Below are 22,653 nucleotides of genomic sequence, written 5' to 3'. Positions count from 1 at the left end.
ACAATCAAGAAGTAAAACACAAAAGCACAAATGCACATGCCCAGTTTCTTCACATTTATGTATGTGTGTATGTGAACATAAATATACATATATGCAAAGTGGCAATATATCTATAAATAGGTATGCATGTTTATATATTGGAAGTGTTGTGTGCATGAATAAACATACTTGTACAGACTTGTATTCTGTGAATATACGGACAGTCACATATATGACTGTGTGAGTATATGTGTATGAAAGAAAGAGAGACAGAAAGAGAGAGAGAGAGATTTTGAATTTAAACTCAACCTCAGATATGGGGAAAATTATTAATTCTGTTTACCTCAGTTTCCTCATCTATAAAAAGAACTGGAGAAGGAAATGACAAACCACTTCAGTATCTTTGCAAGAATATTCTATTTGAGATCATGAAATACACATGAATATACATATAAATATATCATTGCTAAGATTGCCTTAGAAGAGGCAAAGAAGTGGGGCTGAGCCAAGATGGCAGTAAGAAAAGAGCCTCTCTTAGGTGTTCTCTCCAAAGTATTTCAAAAATCATAAATTTTTGAGAGACAGAACCCACAGAAAGATCCAGCGAAGCAATTCTCCAGACCAAGGTAATCTGGAAAATAGTGGAAATACTATGCTCCACAGGTGGCCCGCCAGAGTGGGACAGCCTCCTGGGAACAGCCCCAGGGCACCTGGAAGTCCTGGCTCCCGGGAGCAGAAGCAGTTTCCTGACCTGCACCCCAGGGAGGACCAAGCACAACTTGGAAGATCAGCAGGGAGACCTCTGCCAGAATGAGCGCGAAGCCCAAGCCCTGAGCGCAGTCGCAGCACTCAGCACAGCCTCAGAGTAGCCCGCAGCGCAAATCCAAGTTAACGGAATCAGGCCCATGGTGCCAGCAAGCAGGAGCCTCTAGGCAGCTGTGCCCTGAGTGCTCAGCCCACCGGAGGTAGGAGAGACTTCCAAGGTCTGGCTCTGTCCCTGGAACAGGACTCTGGGGCTCTGACCACATTCAGAACCTGATCCCAGTCTAGGTCCCCCACAGAACAGGGATCCCATTCCCCCCCTTCAACCCAATGACAAAGGGGTGTGTGTGTGGTCATTCACAGACCAAGAGAGCAGTCAGTCTCATACACTGAGATCCTTTTGGGGGCATCCCAATAAAACTCAAAAGCTCAGGAAGCACCCCAAAACCAGGCACAGGATGGGTAAATGAGTTAGTGGGGGGGGGGGGAGGAACCTGACTATTGACAAATACTTTGTCTATGATCCCAAGAAGGATCAAAATACTCAATCTGAAGATGAGGAAGTACAAGCTCCTGAAAGATCGAAGAAAGATTGGAAGTTGGTCTCAGGCTATGACAGAGCTCAAAAAAAGATTTTGAAAATCAAGTAAGGGAGATAGAAGAAAAATTGGGAAAAGAAATGAGAGAGATGCAGAAAAAACATGAAAATGAAGTCAGCAGCTTAGTCATGGAGATCCAAAAAAATGCTGAAGAAAGTAACGTGTTAAAAACCAGCATAGGTCAAATGGATAAAACAGTTCAAAAAGCTATTGAGGAGAAGAAAGCTTTAAAAGGCAGAATTGGCCAGATGGAAAAGGAGATAAGAAAGCCCTTTGGAGAAAACAAATCCTTCAGAGGAAGAGTGGAGCTGAAGGAAGCTAATGACCTTGCAAGAAATCAAGATACAATAGTTCAACATCAAAAGAAAAATTAGAAGAAAATATGAAATATCTCATTGAAAAAACAACAGATCTGGAAAACAGATTCAGAGAAAATAATTTAAAAATGATTGGAATACCTGAAAGTCATGATCAGGAAAAGAGCCTTGACCTCATTTTTTAAAGAATTCCTACAGGAAAATTGCCCTAATATCCTAGAAGCAGAGGGCAAAATTGAAATTGAGAGAATCCACCAATCTCCCCCAAAAAGAGATCCAAAAAAAACAACCCCCAGGAATATTGTAGCCAAATTCCAGAACTCCCAAGTCAAAGAGAAAATATTACAAGCAGCCAGAACGACACAATTCAAATATCATGGAGCTGCAGTCAGGACCACACAGGACTTAGCAGCAACTACATTAAGGGCTCATAGGGCTTGGAATATAATATTCTGGAAGGCAAAAGAGACTGGAATGCAATTGAGAATCAACTACCCAAGAAAACTGAATATCCTCTTCCAGGGGAAAAGATGGACTTTCAGTGAAACAGGGGAATTTCAAATGTTCCTGTTGAAACAACCAGAGCTGAACAGAAAACTTAACCTTCAAGTATAGGACTCAGGTGAAGCACAGAGAATAAAGAAGGATAAGTTATGAGGGACTTAATGATGATGAACTGCATGTATTCCTGCATGGAAAAATGATACCGATAATATTCATATGAACCTTCTCATTTAATAGAGCAGGTAGAAGAAGCTTTTATAGATGAAACACAGGAGAGAGCTGAATTTGAAGATATAATATAATGTAAAAATGGAGTCAATGGGTGGAAGGGAAATGTACTGGGAGTAAGAGAAAGGAGAGGTGGAATAGGCCAAGATATTTCATATAAAAGATTTTTTTAGGTTTTTTTTTTTAACAAGACAATGGGGTTAAGTGGCTTGCCCAAGGCCACACAACTAGGTAATTATTAAGTGTTCGAGGCCAGATTTGAACTCAGGTACTCCTGACTCCAGGACCCGTGCTCTATCCACTTTGCCACCTAGTCGCCCCTATTTTTTTTGCAATGATATTGAAGAGAGGAAGGCAAGGGGGAAATGAGGGACCCCTCAATCTCATCAGAAATGGCTCAGAGAGGAAACAGCATACACACTCCATGGGGTATAGACATCGAGAGTGAAAAAGGAGAGAAGAGGGACAGGGGGAAGGGGGGGATGTGGGTGATAGAGGAGAGGGTAGCTCATAGGAGAGAATAGTCAGTTATAAAACATTTTCTTTTTTACTTTTTGCAAGGTGCTGGGATTGGGTGGCCTGTCCTGTACCATGGGGGTGGGTGGTTGCTGGATCTCTGGGGTGGTATGTGGGCTTGTGGGCTTGGGGCCTCTTGGCCTCAGGGCTGGTGCTCTGTCTACTGTGTCACTCAGCTACCCTACAGCACATTTTACAAGCGGGACAGAGTGAAAGGAGAGAGAAAATATAATAGATGGTAGTGGGGAGGAATGGATGGAGGAATTACAATCAACAACAGCAATTGTGGAAAAATATGAAAGTAACTTCTGTGATGGACTTATGATAAAGAATATGATCCACCCGAAACAGAGTTAATGGTATCAGAACATAGACTGAAACACATTTTTTTCCTCTTTCTTTTACTTTATTTCTCATGAGGCTCTATACTTTTGTGGGGGAGAGAATATTATGTTTACTCTTAAACAAGAATATTTTAGTAATCTATAAATAAAGTCATATTAGACAAAAAAAAAGAAAAGAAACCAGGAAGGATGGGAATTCAGGGAAGCATGGAAGGATGTGCATGAACTGATGCTGAGTTAGATAAGCAGAACCAGAAAAACATTGTATACCCTAACAGCAATTGATGGGGGGGGGGGGGGGGGGGGGGGATGATCATCATCCTTGATGGACTTGCTCATTCCATCAGTTCCATCAGTACAACAAGCAGGAAAAATTTTATAGTATCTGCAATGGAGAATACCAATTATATCCAGAGAAAGAACTGTGGAGTTTTAACGAAGACCAAAGACTATTAACTTCAATTTAGAAAAAAAAACCATTATCTTATATAATTTTGCTACCTCTTATACTTTACTTTTCTTCCTTAAGGATTTGATTTCTCTCTCATTACATTCAACTTAGATCAATGCATACCATGGAAACAATGTAAAGACTAACAGACTGCCTTCTGGGGGGGGGGGGGGAACAAGAATGGGGTAAATTTGTAAAACTCAAAATAAATAAATTCTTTCATTAATAATAAAAAATAATAAATTTTTTTTAAAAAGAAGAGGCAAAGAGAGACCCCAAAGATATTTTAGGGCTCAAAATAATAGTTCCTATCGAGGGAAAGAATCCAGGTTATGGGGAGGAGACAAAAGTCGAAATGCACCAGTCCCCATGGGAACAACACAAGACTATTGCTAGTGAGGCCACTGCTATGGGGAGGGAAAAGAGAAGGAGTGGGTCAGGAGGAATTCACCAGGCATGGCAGGATGCAGGAAGCATGCCATCTGGTAACTTTCTATTCTAACAAATTAGTCTCGCTAAATAGGCATGGTAAGCCCATTTGTTTCAACTTCTTAAGAGAGAACAAATTTTGTCGGTGTCATCTAAATAAAAGTCTCAGTCACCACAGTGACTCCAACAATCTACTTGAAGTTTGGATAGTAGTATGAGTCTATGTTTTGTTGAAATAATATATGCGCCAAAGTTTCATTTCAGTGTATAAAATAAAAATATTCTAATTAAAGTTAACTCACAAGTGAAGAGTCTCTATTTTACTGCTTAGAGCATTATAAACAGTCTAAAGCAAAAGAGAGTTTGCCAAGATTCCAGAAAGAAAATCTAGAAAAGCCACCAAAACAAAAGAAACAGGCTCAGAATATAACATAAGATGATTAGATTTGATAAAGAAGACTTTTTCTGGCAATGATGGGTTTTAAATAATAGTAGGGCGAATGGTTATATCCTGATCTTATAAAACTTCGTTATAAAAGCTTTTGTTAGAAAGCTGATGACTTTTCAGTGCCCACATTAATCTAACTAGCTTCACCAATCTCTGATAGATGAACAAATTATGGCAAGGATAACCCTCATTAAGTCATAGGAACTTGGATATCATCTTGTCACTTTACAAATGAGGACATTGAGGCCCAGAAAGGTTAAATAACTTGCCCAAAGTCAAACCACTAGAAGTATCAAAGCTATTTCCTCTAATTCACAATTCAGAGGTCTTTAAACTATGCCTTGAAAGAACTTCAGAAAGTTTTTTCTTTAATATTTGCTAAAATCTATTCTGAAAAATGACTGTGTACATGAATATCTGACTTCTTAATGAAAGGTTAACTACTGACTACTATCCTTAATGATTAAAAAGCAGAAATTACAACTAGAACTCATATCTGTTATTGCTTCTTTTTCTGGTTTCTTTGCTAATTTGTTTTTTGCTGCTTCTGCTGCTGTTATTTTTAACAAAATTACATTTCAAATTTTTATGACAGTATATGGAAGAAAATTATGTACTCTTATGGAGGTGAATAAGAACTGATCTATACTGAATAAAGCAATTACTATCAAACAAATCTTAGAAAAACTTAAATTAATGCTAATGGGTAACTAATTTGGTTCCTTTGAAAACATATTTTTTTCAATATAAGTTTAAAGGCTTTTCTCATAACAGTATACATGTGATAATTATGGGTCTAATGGGGTGAAGTTGGTTCATTTAGAAAAGATTCACTAAAGTCCAAGATATTCATAATTTAGGTAAATCATAATTCTAATTATACTTTATTCCTTAACCCTAGGGAGGGAAAAAAAAATTTAGAGAGTCTTTTTTGCACATCAAAATGAGTTACCATTAACAAATAAGGTTGCTATACTTCTTGGTCCTCACTTTTTAAAAATGGATTCTCATAAAACATTTTCAGGCTGCCATGTCATAGTATTCTGAGGCTGAAGATACATCCACCATCATGAAATCAATGAGTAAACAAGCACAAAAAAAAAAATATGAATAAGAAAAGTTTTACAAATCTTAGTCCTAACCCTGGACACAGTGAAGTCATGGTAGAATACTAAAGAAAAATCTAAGGAAAAGACTCTCTGGGATACTCAGTCTAACATAAAACTAATTAGAAGAATATAGAAGAAGTTTGTAACATTGTGGGAAAACATGTATGGCACAAGAAGTTTTTTATGCTAATCTGATACATAAGGAAAATAACATGATTCTTCATTAAATATTTATTGATTTATTCAAGATACTATCTAGAAGAATGAGAAAATGTGATCCCTTTCATCAAGCAAGGTGAAAATTAGATAATGTACAAATGTAACAAATTTCATTCATGATCAAAATAATCACAAAACATTCTCCGTGTTCTATGTACCTCAGACTATTTATCCTTTCCCTCAGAGGTGAAGAATTCTCAAACCAGACAAAAGACTGGGTCTTTCCTCGAAGCATTCTAGGACAAATGTCAAGAGGCTGTTAACATGATACTGTGTGTACAAGAGGCTACAAAAATAGAGAGTGACGATACATTTTTTCCTCTTCTAAATATTGAACTGAATGATAACCCTCACTTTCTAGGATGTAATGTAATCTGTTTTATCTGTTTTACAACTAGAAAAAGAGGATTTCAAGAATGATGCTTTTTTTCCCTAGGGAAAGTGCACTGAACTCAAGAAAACAGCTTGGGAAGCTAATAAGTCTATCATCAACTAGATGGAAACTTAAGCAAATCTTTCAACTTCTCTACTACTGTATCCTCAACTACAAAATGAAGGGGAAAAAACAATTGCTAAGCTCTAGAATTTGATGGTTCTAGGACTTGTATCTTCAAATTTTATGCAAGGAAAAAACCTTTTTTTAAAAAATCCTGGCCATTTTTGATTTCTTTACTTTTGAAATTGTATTTTCTTAAAAAGTATTAATAAATCAATTAGCTTTATATCAAATATTAAGATTATTTGTGTTTTCCCAACTATGATATAAAGAGAAAAGCATCACACTGGGAAGTCAGATTACTGGGATTAAAGAAATGTTTTCTCCTTCAACAGTCATTTGACCAAGATCAAGACCCCTAAACTTCATTGAGCCTTATCTTCATTATATATAAAATAGGAATATTAATGTGTCATCTACTACTTACAGTTATAGTAATAAGGAAAACATTCATAAACTAAATCTCACAAAAGTGAGAAAACCATTGAAATATTAACACTGAGATCACTCAGTGAAGTAGAATAGAGGAAAAAGAGCAGAGTCCCAAGACATAGATTTAGAGGTTTACCTATGGTTAGCAGAGATGACATCAATGAAGATACTCCACAGAGTGAGATGAAACAGCAAGAAGTCTAAAGAAAATTGGAAGATATTAGGACAAGAGTACATGGAGAAAAGTTGACTCTGGAAAGAGGAAGAGATATATCATCAACAGAGACTAGAATGAAAGAAAAGATAATGGGAAATAAAATCAAATGAGGAGAAAAGGGAAAGATGGGAGCTCAACTCCCATCAATTTTCACAGGGAAGTATGAGACAAGATGCCCAACTGAAAAGGTAAGGTGGGAGATGCTGAAGGAGATCTGAAAGAAAAGAAAATTTATGATAGCCACTGGGGAGTCAGAAAAAGAAGTCAAGAAAGAGTAAATAAATTGCCTTGTTGTTGCAGTGGCCCAGTTGAAATGAGGCAACATGCATTTATAAAGAATCCAAAAGCAATAAAGTCTTGTGCTTTGCTCCAGTTCTATTCAGTAATACATGAAATGGTGAGAGTAACCCAAGGATGGGGAATGGCAAGGCATGATCAGCAATAGGACAAGAGAGCACAGGAATGCATCAGGATCTGCAGTCATGGCAGGACATCAGCGGCTAGCGAAAGATTGAGGCCCAAGAACTGAATTGCCATCTATACCCTTTTTTGAGGAGGGAATGATGATAGCCATGAAATACACCATGCCAAACCACCAAGCTGGCAGACAAAATCATATTCAACTTCACATCCTGAAGATCACACTGCTTTTGAGGCAGCATGTTACGTTAAGGATGGAGACATTTCTATCATTCTTGTAGTTGTCACATTATGCTTGGGCAGGCAAGCAAAGGCCCATCAGTCTAGAGACTGTTGAGATTTATCTTATGAAAAAAAAAAAGAAAGAGAAGAAGATTATGTAGAACTGAACTAGTTCACCAAAGAGATTTGAGATAAGGAAGAATGAGGCAGATGTGATGATCTGAATGAGTACTGAAAAGTAGAGAAATTAGATGTCATTTTAACTGAATCAAGTTTTATTTATTAAAGTTTTATGTTTATGTTTAATGTTAATAAATTATATTTATTGTTTATTGACTATTGTTTATTTTATATGTAATTATGATTATTAATATTGACTATATTCTATAAAAATCTATTTACTTTTATTTCTATAGACCTTCATTTTTTCCTTGTAGACTATAAAGCATTAAACAAATGCGTATCTATTCTTAGTATGTAGGTTGGTAAATCCATATAGGAACATTCCCCCACCTTCTTTTACATAAAAATAAAACTTGGATATTTATCCCAAAAACAATTACTTTGATTTTTATAATCAAGCAATTGACACAGGCTCAATGATTTAATGATGTTGTGGTTGTTAATGCACATAGTACACAGACCATATTAGCTGAGATGCTTTAAGAAAGAAAAACTATTAATTGAAAAAGGTGTAAATAGTGTGAAATCCTAACAAGGAACTTATTAAGCCTAAATACATAAAACTGTTTCACACAAGGTACAACATATGCTGGAGAAAGAATTAAAACTCTTACTGGCAATCATGATAGTTTTAGAGTTTCCTCCAAGGCTATCTTTTAGCAACCAAGTCAAAACAGAGTCCCTGTAAGGCACGAATACTTGCTTCTTCTTTACAAGAGGGTTTGCAGCATCCTGAGATAAATCAGCTGTAGAGGAAAAAATTTAGACTTATGAAGGCTTTTTTTCCTTTAATTCTGATTCAAAAAAGCTTTAAGCTATTACTCTGCAACAAAAACACTATGCTTAATTGCTTCATGATAACAATGTAGGGAAATAAGGAAGCTAAGAGCAACCCTGCGACTTACCTAAGGCAGAAATGACATTTCCCAGAGTAACGAGGGATTTGTTAATGTTCCCTCCTTCCTTCAATCTAACCCCAGTAGCTCCGGTGGCATCTGCTCTCTCACTCCCTGCTAGATCAACCAAGTGGATCTTGCTCACAGTTTCACATGGCATTTCTGAATCAAATTTAGCCTGAAGAAAAATATACAAACAAAAATGAAAAGGTACATGGATCTCTGACATTGTTTATGAAACAAATTTTAATTATTTCACACTGCTCCCTGGGGTTTCTTAGGGTATGGTTTGGGGATTTGTTTGTTGTTTGGTTTTTTTTGTTTGTTTTATTACCCTTCATGTAAAATATGAAACTGAAAATAAAATTTAATACAATCAAAATATCTCAAACTTAACTAGTATGGTTTTATTTTCTTTTTTGAGGAAAGACAATAGTAACTACTCATCCAACAAATTTTTTTTTTGTTATTAAAACTTTACACAGGTTGTTTGCTCAGGTATAGTCTGGAACATATGACCTTTGAGGTCAGTTCCAATTCTAAGACTATACTATGCTTAGGTTTCTCCACACATGATTTAAAAATTAAAGGAGGAAACACACACACACACACACACACACATATATTTTATCAAGGATCTTGGAAATGGAATTCAGAATTAGAAACACCATTTTTTTGTTTGCTTAGAATTAAAAGGTAAATTAAAACTCAGATAAGAGGGAAAACTTGGTTGACCTCTAAAATAAATATAATAGTATCTAAAAACCTTACAAAATTAAAGCTATATGAATGGCATTTTTCTTTTGACTGGTATGCATTTCTACCTGGAATAGCTGACTGACATCTCACAAGAGATAAAACAGTATGTGAAAAGAGTTATGACTCTATGAGGGATAACCTTTAGTGAAGTTTCCTCATAAAAACACTTATACAAAATGGTGAGAATGACCTTCAGTGAAACTTGCTCATGCCACAAAAATATACTTTTTATCTCTGTAAGCAAGGTCTCCTCTGGTTTCCATAGTACTTGTGATTCTTGGGAAATGAGGTAACTTTTAAGAAGAACTGGCTCTCTTTCTGATTGGATATCTCCAAATTTGGTCAGAGGAAAAGCTTAATGAGGTTTTGTAAAACATCACTTTAATAGGGTATAGATTAGCTATGAATATTTGTGATAATAAGGGATTCAAACTATAACTTTCCAATGGAATAAAAATTAATCATGAATAATTAGGACAATGAGAACTCAATTTGCTTTGCACTGGTTGGATGGTATAAGTAAAAAAATTGTGAGTTTGTCTTACCAGCAAATGTTGGGATAAGACAGAATTTAGAGGTAGATTATTATTATTATTATCATCATCATTATTATTTTACTGACATATATAGTTATTTCTAACACTAAAATTGTTTCCAATGCCCCGATAAAAATATTTTTCCTAATTCCTAAAATAGTACATTAAAAAACTAATTACAATACTGAATTCTCTCAAAAGTTGAAACTGATCTCAAAAGCCATTTAATCCAATTTGTACCTTAACAAACATTCTCTCTATAAAGTTTTTTAAAAAGAGTGCTTAAAAAATGCACAGAAAAGGATGATTATTGTTCTTTTTACTCATTAAAAGAAATAAACCCAATAAAATTGAAAGATAAAACAGAAATTTTTAACTATTTGAAACTAGAAATCAAGGCACCACAAACACGTCACACAGTAAATCAATTGACTAAAATAACACTGAATTTAACTGTACATGATAGAATTTTTCATTTTCTTTGAAGTATTTAAGAAAATTTTTTTGAGACTGAGTTTTCTATTTTGAACAGGATGAAAGTATAGCAAGTACTCAAAGCCAGACCCCCATTGTTGACTGGCAGAAAAGCTTTAACTTTTTTCTTACCTGGGCTAGATCAATGCTCCTTAGGCAGCCAGGTGGTCCTCTACTATCATGGGCACAATTAAAATTGGTGCTAGATATATCACAGATATCTGATCAGGTTTAGTTCAAATTCCCAAACTCAAGTGATCCAGCCTTCCTAACAAGCCTGCATTAGTATATAGCTAAGGAATTTTTTTTCCTCAAAATAGAACTAGAACATAAACTTCTCTGATGTTTAAAAGCCAGTATTTTACTAAGGGGATGGGGTCAGACTCCTCCTTTATTTCCACTGAACTAACTTTATAAAGGTTCTTAAGGTTTTCCATGTATTTTAAATATTTTATCTCATTTGATCCTCATAATCACTCTATAAGGCACTGTAAGCATTATTAATTTTTTTATTTTAATTATCAACATTTCTAGATGAAAAAACTGAGGCTTACAGTTAGTGTCAGAGATGAGACCTGAATCCAGTTCTCTGCCAATTCCAAGCTCAATAGACTTTTCATTATATTATGACACCTCTCTAAAGACTTAAATGTTAGATCCCAGTTTTTCACCCTAAATATCTTGGACTTTTGAAAAATGTCTGCTCTACCCTCCACAAAAATCCTAGACTGTGTGCCTTGGAGAGTGCAGATGAGCCTTATGTTTTTATGGAGTTATGCCATTGGAGTACAAATTGGCAGGTCTTACCCACATCTACCTGGAAAAAGATCTGAGCCTGGCCAGGGTAAAAAAAAAACAAAAACCTGTATACCTATCAGCAAAAGACCAGCCTAGGCTCACCACCATCACCTGCTGATGAATATATTTAGCTTATCACCCATAAAGACCATCTACTATGGCAGAGTTGAAATGTGATATACAGGAGTGGAAGAATTATTGACTAAGCAATCCCAGTACTCCTTCAAGTATAAGTCTGCTCTAAGTATTAAACTGAATTTTAATTGTAGTAACTTCCATATATATTCAACACTTGACTTTTGATTACAATTAATTTCTGCATTAGTACTCATAAATATGTTCATTTCTCCTTGCACATCATTCAAACAATCATAATCAAGTTTGTTGAGGGAAATCCATGGGGTGATAATGGACCCTGACACAATTATTCACCTTGGCTTCCAGCTGACTTGACTCACAGTCTATTATCTCCCACCGAGTTTACAAGAATGAAAACTTTTGCTTAATTAAGCATATGAACAAGTTTTTAAGTCTTGTATAGAACTGAAGTCTGCTAAGAACTACTTAAGGGTATAGCATGAGACACTTCAAACTACTCTGTCACTCTACTTAAAAAAAAAAACCCCAATATTCAACCACCTTTACCTGCTCTTGCTCCAGGTTATCAATAATAATTATGTCTCATATGTTACTCCTCAAGAACTAGAAATGAGGCATTCAGGAAATACATTTGTTGATTGAAGGACCCTTAGTTCTCTTTACCTGAGTGAAGTTGATAGTAAAAATGGCATGAGACCTGCTGCTAACATCATTCATTCCCGTTGCGGCAGTGGTTCGATTTATATTCCCTGCATCCATAAGTTCTTCTACATCACTATAATTCTGTACCAAATGTTTCGACAAGTCTGAAATTAAAAAAAGAAAAGAAAAAGAAAATTTTGCAACTTCCATTAAGTTACATTCAAATTTATGACTTAAATACCACACAATTAATTGTAGCAATAAGCAGTTCAGTAAGAATACTATTTGCTTTTTTAAAAGCAAATGTATTTTCTTGTTAGTATTTAGAGTCACGCTTCATGTATTTTAAAATTAGAAAATTATAAAGGTAAAAAAACAAATGCAGCTTACAAAAAATAGGTTCCTATGCTAACATTTTTTTGGGAATGAGTAATAATCAAGAAATTGATAGCAACAAGGTGTGCTAAAAATTACTCTAGATCTGAAGTGAAAGGATTATCCTGTTTCAGCTCTACCAACAAGCTAAATGACCTCAGGCACTTGACTTCAATTCAATTCAATTCTTAGTTTCCTTTTCTATAAATGGACTAAGAGTCTCCTTTAATTCAAAAACCTACAATCTTATGATCCCTAAAAGAATGCTCCTCAGAAGATTGGGTAGATGTGGACAAGAGCTCACAGGAGGAGACTGTGAGAATTATTTACTATCTGCACCATTTGAAGTAATATCCATAAAAAATGAGATTATGAATTCACTGAAGTATTCAATAATCCAAAATTATCTATAATAAAATAGATTTGGGAGTTTCCTCCTGCATGAGTCAACCATGGCCATCCATTGTTTTTAACTCTTCTTTATTCCCTTCTACAAGTTCACCACAGAGGATCAACCTAATGTTTTAGAGGTCTTCCTTAATTTCTCTTGACATTGCACTGTTTCCAGTGGATCACTGGTTTTCTGCCTGCCATCAATCTTTTCCTGTTATAATTACTTTTATGCCTTTTTTTCCTACAAAGTTCCTCACAGATTTCATGTTGCTATCTGTTCACATTCACCATACAAACCTCTCTGTTGCCATTGTCTATGCAATGTATTCTAAGTCTTACTCCCAATAGAAACTTAGGAGTGTTAAAAAGTTGAGTCCGTACTTTTATAGAAAAGCTAGGGATCAGTAAAGGAGTTTTGAAATTTCCCAAAAGAAACTCTACCTATTGTATCTTTTATATGTCCCCTACTATTCACTCACATAGTCATCACCAGGCCCTTATCACCTCTCACCTAGACTATAAAAACAACTTTTTAATTGGTCTCCCTGCCTCAATCTCTGCCCCCTCTAATTCCATCCTCCTTTCAGAACCAAGATGGTTTTTCTTAAGGTGCAAATCTGACCATGCCACCCCAATGCTTAATCAAGTCTGGCAGGTAACTAATCTCTCTAGGGTCAAACAAAATCCCCTGACAATTAAAGTTATTTATAACCTGGTTCCTCCTATGTTCTAGTCTTTTTATACTTTCCTCTCCTCCATACACTCTAGAACACAGATCTCCAAGTTTCTGCATTGGCTTTCCCATGCCTAAAAATGCTCCACCTTCTCCATCTATTAATTTCCTTGGCTTCCTTCAAAATTCAACTCACATCCCGCCTTCTAAAAGGAGGTCTTTCCATATCTTCCCTACTGTTTGTGCCTTCCTTTGAGATGATCTCCAGGACCTAGCAAAGTCCCTTCATTTTTAAATGTTTAATGAATGCTTTTCATTAGACACACATTTAAGACTCTGAAGTTTTAAGTGTGGAGATTTCACTAAAATTGATGGACAAAAAAGTCTGTTATTATAATTTTTGCAAAATTTTTTCCTTTTTATTTCTATTTGTAATCCTTTTATTTTCAACTTTGAACACCACTGGAATGAGTTTGCTTAGCTGGATGTCCTGTTAAATTTCTTTAAACTGGTTTTATCTTTCCACTGTTACTCTTTGCTTTATGGGGCCCCTGCTTATTATCATTATTCTTTGGACAGTTTAACAAATTAGTTCTCTATTGGGCAAGCAAGCCAGATTGTTAGTGACAATCCACCAGTAAATTTTACTAAGTACATTAATAATCAATAATCACTATGAGAGGCATTCAGGATAAAAAAAAAAAAGCAAAGAATGAAACAAATTCTACTCTCAAGAAATCTTTAGGGAGCGGCTAGGTGGCACAGTGGATAAAGCACTGGACTTGGAGTCAGGAGTACCTGGGTTCAAATCCAGTCTCAGACACTTAATAATTACCTAGCTGTGTGGCCTTGGGCAAGCCACTTAACCCCATTTGCCTTGAAAAAAAAAAAAAAAAAGAAAGAAATCTTTAGGTAATCTTGGCCTCCTTGTTGTATGTAGCAATCAAGTGTGAACAAATTTGGTGGCAAAATTATTATAATCAGCATTTATATTATTAAAATAATCTACTTCCCATTTTTCATTTTCAATTACTTATTTAATTAAGATTTTTGTTTTAATCCTACATGTTTTTCTTTTTTAGATTAATAAATTAATTTTTTAATTTAAATATTATCAATATTCCCTGAGTGACATCATCTTTTCCTTACTGTTATTATTTCTTCTTGTGTTTTCCACTAATTCTGATCTTAGCTCTGACTCTTGACAGTATATAGGAATAATTCAAGGATAATTCCCACAATAATCAGTCTTTTCCTGTATATAAAATATAACCTATTTAATTTCTATGGAACTAAGTAGAACTTGCCATGTCCAGCACCTACAGATTTCTTCCAAAGATGGTGCTTAGCATAGAGAGATATGACCTTATGTGCAATACACAAGACTCTGGCCTCTCTCATTCATATATAAACTGCTTATGATCATTCCTCACTTAACAAAAATTCATTTCTGGAAAATGATAAAGTAAAACAAATAGCAATCCTATTTACATACTTAGAGAGTCAATACTGCAAATATTTTTCTATGGTAACAACACTAAGAACCTCTTTATCACCATTGTGTCATTGGGGCAATATATAGACAGAGAGCCAGAAACTCTACTTCAAGAATAATGATAATAATAATTATTATCATTATTATAGCATTAACTGTACGCTCAAAGTTGGGATTACTTATCCTGAATGAAAACATTTGTAAATTAATCTTTAGCTGACTCTTCAAACCAGGGGAGTGTTACTTAATATATAAAACAAAGGCTTTACAAGATTCAATGTAATATACATTTATGAAGCATCTACAATGTGCAAGGACTGCAGATATAAAGACAAAAATGAAACCACCCCTGCCCTCATTCTACTGGAGGGAAACAACCTGTATATACTCAACTATAACGTAATTGGGGAAAGGGGAGCCAGAAACTTCTGACAAGTTAGGGTGATAATAAAAGGTATAGTACAGAATGTTGAGCTGAGCCTTGAAATGAACTGGGAATTCCAAAATGTTGAAGGAGAAAAAAGTGAAGGGAAAATATTTCAGATACAAGAGGATAGGTAGTAGGAGATGGAAGATTGAGAATAGGAAATAGCAAGTAGGCCAATTGGTTGGAATGGAAAGTATTTGAAGAGAAATAAAGATCATTACCTGAAAGATGGACAAGAACTCAGCCCAAAAAGGCTTTGTGACTTGACAATGGTTACACAGCTAGCAAGTATCAGAGATTATTAATCTGAACCAAGGTTCTCTGACTCCACTGTAGCACTGGGAACCATAGCTGGTTGGATAGCTTTATTTTAAATAAATACATAAAAACCCAAGCATTTCAAAGGAAAGGAAAAGATCAAAATCTACTTGTGCCATATCATTTTTCTTTTGTAAGCAATATCTTTCTAAAACCTTATACTAGTAATATACTAATACCCAAAAGCTAAGCACAGTGAAATATAAGCTCTTACCTTCAACATAAGGTCCTTCTTTGGGATGTTCACGAACTCTCAAATTGTAGGTTTTTGAAGACTTCCGCCTAAGTAGATCTCTCACACGTTCATTATAGATTTCAAGGTAACTAAAAAAAATTGGATTTAAATTAATTTACATCCAATATTTTAAATGCAGACAAATTTTAGCTCTTAATTGGGAGGCATAATGTGAGTACAGAATGAATTTTTGCTTACCAAAAATAGAAAGCTTACATACATTCCCATGAGAATCAAAGCCATAGAGTCAGTGTAACACATTCACACTTAAAAGTCAAGGACTCATCTGTCCCAGACTAATTTCCTTACTCCAAATACACCCATCTAATTAGTTTATATTTAGATAGTATAGGTGTTGTCTAGGCAACTCATTAAAAAGACAAGAAGTTTGGTTTCCCTCCACTATGACAAATTAGCAGAATGGTAGGCTATCTGTGAATGAAAGACAGAAGATTCCAAAGATCAGGTTAGAACTATAGTGACAGTATCAGACAAAACCAACTCAGGCAGGCTCCACCCAACTCACAGACAAACTTAAAACAAAAGTTTAAATCTGAAAGACATGTTATCAAAAAATGATATTACAACAAAGGAGTTCAGTTCTCTAGAAAACCCCCCCACAAAAGTCTATAAATTGCCTTAAAAGGAAATATTAAAGAATCTAATGCATGTGAAGTGACACATGAGTTCCAGCCCAACTCTAATTTAATATTCTTAGGCTAATGAAGGAGGGAGAGATGTATTTGTAAAGAAATAGTGTAAGATATGGAAATAGGACATAAGGAACTACAGAGGCTCCATGAATTCTCAGGGTAAGAAACTATCAAATATCAAGGACTCTTACTAGTGGTAACCCCAAGGATTAGGCATGAGCAGATTGCCTATCACTCCTTTTTTCTTCTGAAGACCCTAGAGACTAGCTTTCTCTTCCTCTTTTCACTGCTGTCAACTATTTAAGAATCTCTTCCCCCTTCCTCAATAGATAAGTGTTCAAAGAAAATAATCAGTTAACAACAGAATTGTAAACTATTAACAACTATATTAAATAAGTCTTCCAATTACTAATAAGCAAAATTAAAATCAAAACAACCCTGAGGTTTCAACTCTTACTCTGTGTATAGCCAAAGAAAATAAAAGATAGGAAAAACTAATGTTATAGGAGCTATGGGAAAAACTGGCCCACATAACATTTTAAAAAGGAATTTGTATTTATGCTGAGAAAATGGCAAAAAAAAAAGGCTGCTCCCTTTGTTTCAAAGATGGCAAATAATACAGGGAGTCAGTGAAAAAAATAAATAAAAATACTTAAATTATTTAGAAAGTACTTTATAAGAACAAAGACCTAGGAAAAGCAAAATGTTTGTCTATTTGAAAATAGCTAAATAAATTGTAATACAATAATATACTATGACTACAAATATTATATAGATGCAGAAAAAGATTTATATGAACTGAAGCAAAATGAAGTAAATAAGAACCGGGAAAGCAACATACACAAAAACTACGACAATGCAAATGGAAAAAATATTCTTATCTTTCTAAAAATGCAGGTCTGATCATAGCACATACATTCCCCCACTCATTCAATAAATTCTATTAGTCCATTATGGAAATATAAAACCCTTTGTTTTGTCTGTAAAGCCCTTCTTAACCTGACCTGTCCCTACCTTTCCAGTGACATTGGCTTCCTTGCTGTTCCTCCACACAGTACTTCATCCCCTGACTCTGGAGTGTTTTCATTGACTGCCCCCATGCCTAAAATGTCCTCCCTCCTCATTAGTGACTCCTGGCCTCCTTTAAGGAAGGTCCACACAGGTCTACCTCTGTAAGAAACGTTTCCCTGCCCTCCTTAATCTTAATGCTTCCCATCTGCAAAGGAGAGTGCCATCTCTATCCAGATAAGGAGCTGTGGAGTTTGAACAAAGTTCAAGGACTATTCCCTTTAATTTAGGAAAAAAAAACCAGATATCTTATTGTCTGATCTTGTTACCTCTTAGAATTCTTGTCTCTTCTCTAAGGATATGATTTCTCTCTCATCACACTCAATTTGGATCAATGTACAACATGGAAACAAAGTAAAGACTGACAGATTGCTTTCCGTGGGGGGTGGGGGTGGGGGAGGGAAGTAAGATGGGGGGAAAATTGTAAAATTCAAATAAAAATAAATTTTAAAAAATCTTAATGCTTCCCCTGCAAGATTATCTCCAATTCATCTTGCAAGGATCCTGTTAAAGTTGCTTTCATGTTTCTCCCCATCCGATTGAGATCCTTCTGAGTAGGTATTGTTTTTTTTATTTTTTTAATCCCCCACCCACCCCTAGCTCCCCCAATTTAGCAAAAAAAAAAAAATGCTCAGCCCTTAGTAGGCACTTAATAAGTGACAGCAGACTGGCAAAACTGAATATTGTAAAAATGATAACAACCAAATTTGGCCCTAAAGAAAACATTTGAGAAGATACTTCCCCACCTCCTTTACAGAAGTAGGGACCAATGGCAGCAGAATACACAAACAATGTCACACATTTTTGACATGCTGGCTAGGTTTTCAAGGCTGTTTTTTCTCCCCTCCTTTTTATCTGGTACAAAGAACCTCTTGGAGGAGGTTCAAGGATTTCTGTTGGGAAATGTATGCAATGTACAAAGGACTCAAAAAAATTTACTCAAAGAAAAAAAGTTTCTCTATTTCACAGATACACTTGAGAACAAAATCTAGTCTTGTATAGTCTTGTGATTTTTCCAAGGGTTTGTGGGGACATACACAAGAAATGAAGAGAAACAAAGTACAAAAGTCCCATTTCTTTCTTTTTTTTAAACTTGGACTGTTAGGAAAAGATGAAGTCACTCATTCATGTTTCTAGGTGTCTATATGTAAAATGCATCTAAATTTCAGATAAATTAAGACTAACCTGGATGCTTCCTTCTAAGAAGCTGGAAAATAAAAATAGGATAGGTTCTCTCTAGAGCAGGAAATGAAGAGGTAGGCTCATCTGGTCTGGGCTAGACAAATGTCAAGGAGGAAAATGTTAGAGGAAAGGAAAGAGAAAGAGACTATTTGAGAGAGAATGCTTACTACTTCTTTCTGCCTTCTTCCCATTTTCTATGACTACCACTGAAGTCTCAACCTGAGCCAGGACTGCAGTATCTTAGGAAGGGGAGAGACAGTAGCCAAGTGGCAACAAAAGACCCTGTAATCAAAAACCTTTCCCAGGTGAATATATTTATAAGAGATGGATGAAAGTGGACCTGCTAAGAAAGGGATCACCAATCTAAAGAAAACCCACCTGACTTCAGTTCGAAATGATGCTTCGTCCCATTTTGTAGTTTCATTTATACGACTGAACAAACCTTCACAAATTCGAGGTATTAAGCCAGAATCACCCTGTAATAAGAAGCAAGAACTGATAAAGTAATTTCTTGCAACACAACAAATGTCAACTGAATAGGCAGGAAAAAAGAAAACTTTAGGTTCCACAACTAGTTATGAGTTCATGGGTTATAGTTCCAATTTTAATGGTTAATTTACTCCAGGAAATGTATTTAGTCTTTATGGGCCTCAGATTCCTCTTTTATAAAATGAATTTTACTGGATGATCTCATAGGTCCCTACTGGCTCAAATTCTATCTTCTATTAATGGATTCAATGCTAGACTATGAATATTTTATTCAATTATACTATTAAGCACTAGATATGTAAAAAGTACAAGGTCTAGTATATAATAAGAATGAAAAACAACATACTCCCACCACTCAGGGAGTTTACAAATAAATATGGAAAATAAGATAGGTACACAAATAAGTACGATGCAAGATTGTAGCTCATTCAATCATATCTGACTCTTTGTGACTTCATGGGTCATAGAAGGCCAGGCCCTTCCATACTCTACTTTCTTTCAAAGTCTGTCCAAGTACATGCTTCTTATTTCCATGATGCCATCTATCTATCTCATCCTCTGCCATATCTCCTTTCATCTTTCTACCTTTCCCAACATTGGGTTCCAATGAGTCCTGTCTTCTCATGATGTGGCCAAAGTATTTAAGTTTCAGCTTCAGCATTTTAACTTCCTGAATTAACTTCCTGAATTAATTTCACTTATTGACTGATTTGATCCAAGGGAGTCTCAAAAGTCTTCTCTACCACCACAATTTGAAAGCTTCGATTATGCAGAACTCTTTTTTCCTAATAATCCAACTCTCACAGCCACAGTTTCAGCTACATGGACCCATCATCAGGTGATGTCTGCTTTTTGGTTTGCTGTCCAGATTTGCCATAGCTTTCGAAGGAATACTATATTCTCCAAAAAATTCAAGTGAATTACCCAGAAGGCATTGGAGCATGGCAGGTGTGCGCCACTGCAACACATTATGCAGAAGCACTGCAAAATTAATCTAGGCCTACCTTTTTAAAAAATGTGAGAGGAGGGTGAGATGAATTATGGAAATGGAGCCATTGTGCTTCCCTGGTATCTTTGAGATGTCTAGGGAATAAGATGATATTTATAATAAAGTATTTATTAGGCACTTACTAGATTTCAGGCATTATATTAAAATGTAGAGAGCAATGTAAGAAATTCAGGCAGTCCCTTCTCCCAAGAGCTTTCAGGCTAAGAGGGAAGGGCGCACATAAATAGGGAGCTGGGTTTCGCGGGAAGTTCAACATTCCAGTGGAAAGAGGGAGAGGAGGAAGAGAGGGATGAGGATGATGGCTAAAAGGTGGGCAGTAGTATAAGACGTAGCTTGGAAGGAAACTCCCAGAGCCCTGGCTGGAGGTGCTGTAAGAAGCTTCTTGGAAGAGAAGAGCCACCTCGCATGGACTATGATTCTCACAGGTGGAAGGAATGCCCTCTATCAATGAGATCACAGATCTCACCTGTGAGACCTATATCTAGCCACTGGACCCCCATGGCTCTGGAGGAGACAGTGAGGCTGGTGACTTTGCACAATCCTGCTTCACTTAAATCCAGTTCTCTTGCACATGAAGATCCTCTTCAAGAACAAAGCACAAGTAAACAAACAAAAAAAAAAACAAACAAAAAAAACAACAAAAACCCAACAACAACATAGTTTTCCTTCCAAGGACCAAGAGTCTTTTCTTTCATGGTTACGGTGGCCAACTGTGGTGATCTTTGAATCCAAAAATATAAAATCTGACAGTTTCCATTTCTTCTCCCTCTACTTGCCAGGAAGTTATGGGATCACTTGCCAAGATCTGTTTGTTTTTTATGTTCCATATGTTAAACTCTAAGACAGTTTTACAGTTTCTTCTTTCACCCTCATAAAGAGGCTTCTTAATTCCTCTTTCCCTGTCTGACATCAGAGTGGCATCGTGTGTGTGTGTGTGTGTGTGTGTATTATATGAGAGTGTTGATGCTTCTTCCAGAAACCTTACTTCCAACTCTCAATTTATCCACCTTGGCATTTTGCCGAATGCATTCTGAATAGGAGTTAAGTGAGTGAGGTAACCATAGAAGGGCCTTGCCATACTACTTTTTCCAATCTTAAACCAATCAGTCATTCCAAATTCACTTAAGTTTCTTCTTGCCCCGAATACCTCAGGAGACAAGGGAGATGGTCCTATCTCTTTGAGGATTTTTCACATTTTGTTGTCATCCACACACACAGAAGCCCAAGTCTACGTTTTTGCTTTCTCCATAACCCATTGAATGTTCAGAATTTGATCTCCAGTTCCTCTGCCACTTCAAAACCCATCCAGCTCTGGTGGTAACTCTTGTTCCCTTGCTGCTAAAGTCTAGATTGCAGAATCTTCAACAGAACTTTGCTGGCATGTGAAATGAGGGAAACTATTCAGTAATTTGAACATACCTTGGCACTGCACTTCTTTAGGCCCAAGATGTAAACTGAGTTTTTCCAGGACAGTAACCATTACTAAGTTTTCCAAATCTGCTGGCATATTGAGTGAAGCACTTTAACAGTGTCACCTTATAGCTCAGCAGGAATTCTATCACTCTGACTCTCCTTACTACTAGCAATGCTTCCTAAGGCCCACTTGACTTCAGTCTCCAGAGCTTTAGCTCAGGAACCACACTCTTTCTTGTACAGTTCTACTGCATACTCTTGCCACCTCTTCTTAATCTCTTCTGTTTGTGTTATGTCCCTACCATTTTTATCTTATTATGCCCCTTTATAGATGAAACATTCCCTTGATATCTCTATTTGTCTTGAAAAGATGTTTTTGTCTTCCCCATTTTATTATTTTCTTCTTTGCATTACTAATTTAAGAAAATCTTCCCATCTCTCCTTGCTATTTTGTAGAATTATAAATCCATTGCAATATATCTTTTGCTTCTTTCTTTGCCTTTTGCTTTCCCCTTCTTTCCTTAGCTATTTGTAAAGCCTCATCATCAGTTATTTTGGTTTCTTTTTTTTATCCTCTACCACTTGTTTATTTATTTAATTATATTTTGGTTTCTTGCTCTTTTTCTTTGGGGCATGTTTTTTGGTTGCTGCCTCCTATTCAATATTGTTAACCTCTGTCCACAGTTCTTTCAGACACTTTATTTACCCGACTCAGTCACTTAAATCTATTCATCACCTCCATCTCATATTCATAACTGATGCTTTTTAGGTCAAACTTATACAGTCTGATGGCTTTTCCTATTTTCTTCGATAGAAGTCTTATTTTTGCAATAAGAAGCTCATG

General features: G+C 35.9%; 1 protein-coding gene across 15 annotated transcripts in view; it reads right to left on the bottom strand.

The window, feature by feature from the left end:
* KIF16B (kinesin family member 16B) overlaps positions 1-22,653 on the bottom strand; it is a 563,734-nt gene that overhangs the window by 488,876 nt on the left and 52,205 nt on the right. For all 15 annotated transcript variants that reach the window (XM_074209395.1, XM_074209396.1, XM_074209398.1 and 12 more), the window contains exons 5-9: positions 19,277-19,374; positions 15,975-16,084; positions 12,101-12,243; positions 8,781-8,949; positions 8,490-8,621 (exon numbers count right to left, since the gene is read on the bottom strand). In XM_074209395.1, coding sequence (XP_074065496.1) covers positions 8,490-8,621; positions 8,781-8,949; positions 12,101-12,243; positions 15,975-16,084; positions 19,277-19,374 — 652 coding nt within the window. The remainder of the gene's footprint in view (positions 1-8,489; positions 8,622-8,780; positions 8,950-12,100; positions 12,244-15,974; positions 16,085-19,276; positions 19,375-22,653) is intronic.

The sequence above is a fragment of the Macrotis lagotis genome, chromosome 1, assembly GCF_037893015.1.
Source record: "Macrotis lagotis isolate mMagLag1 chromosome 1, bilby.v1.9.chrom.fasta, whole genome shotgun sequence".
In the NCBI taxonomy this organism is placed as follows: domain Eukaryota; kingdom Metazoa; phylum Chordata; class Mammalia; order Peramelemorphia; family Peramelidae; genus Macrotis; species Macrotis lagotis.
Note: the sequence above shows the minus strand (reverse complement) of the source record. Positions and strands in the feature narration are given on the sequence as shown.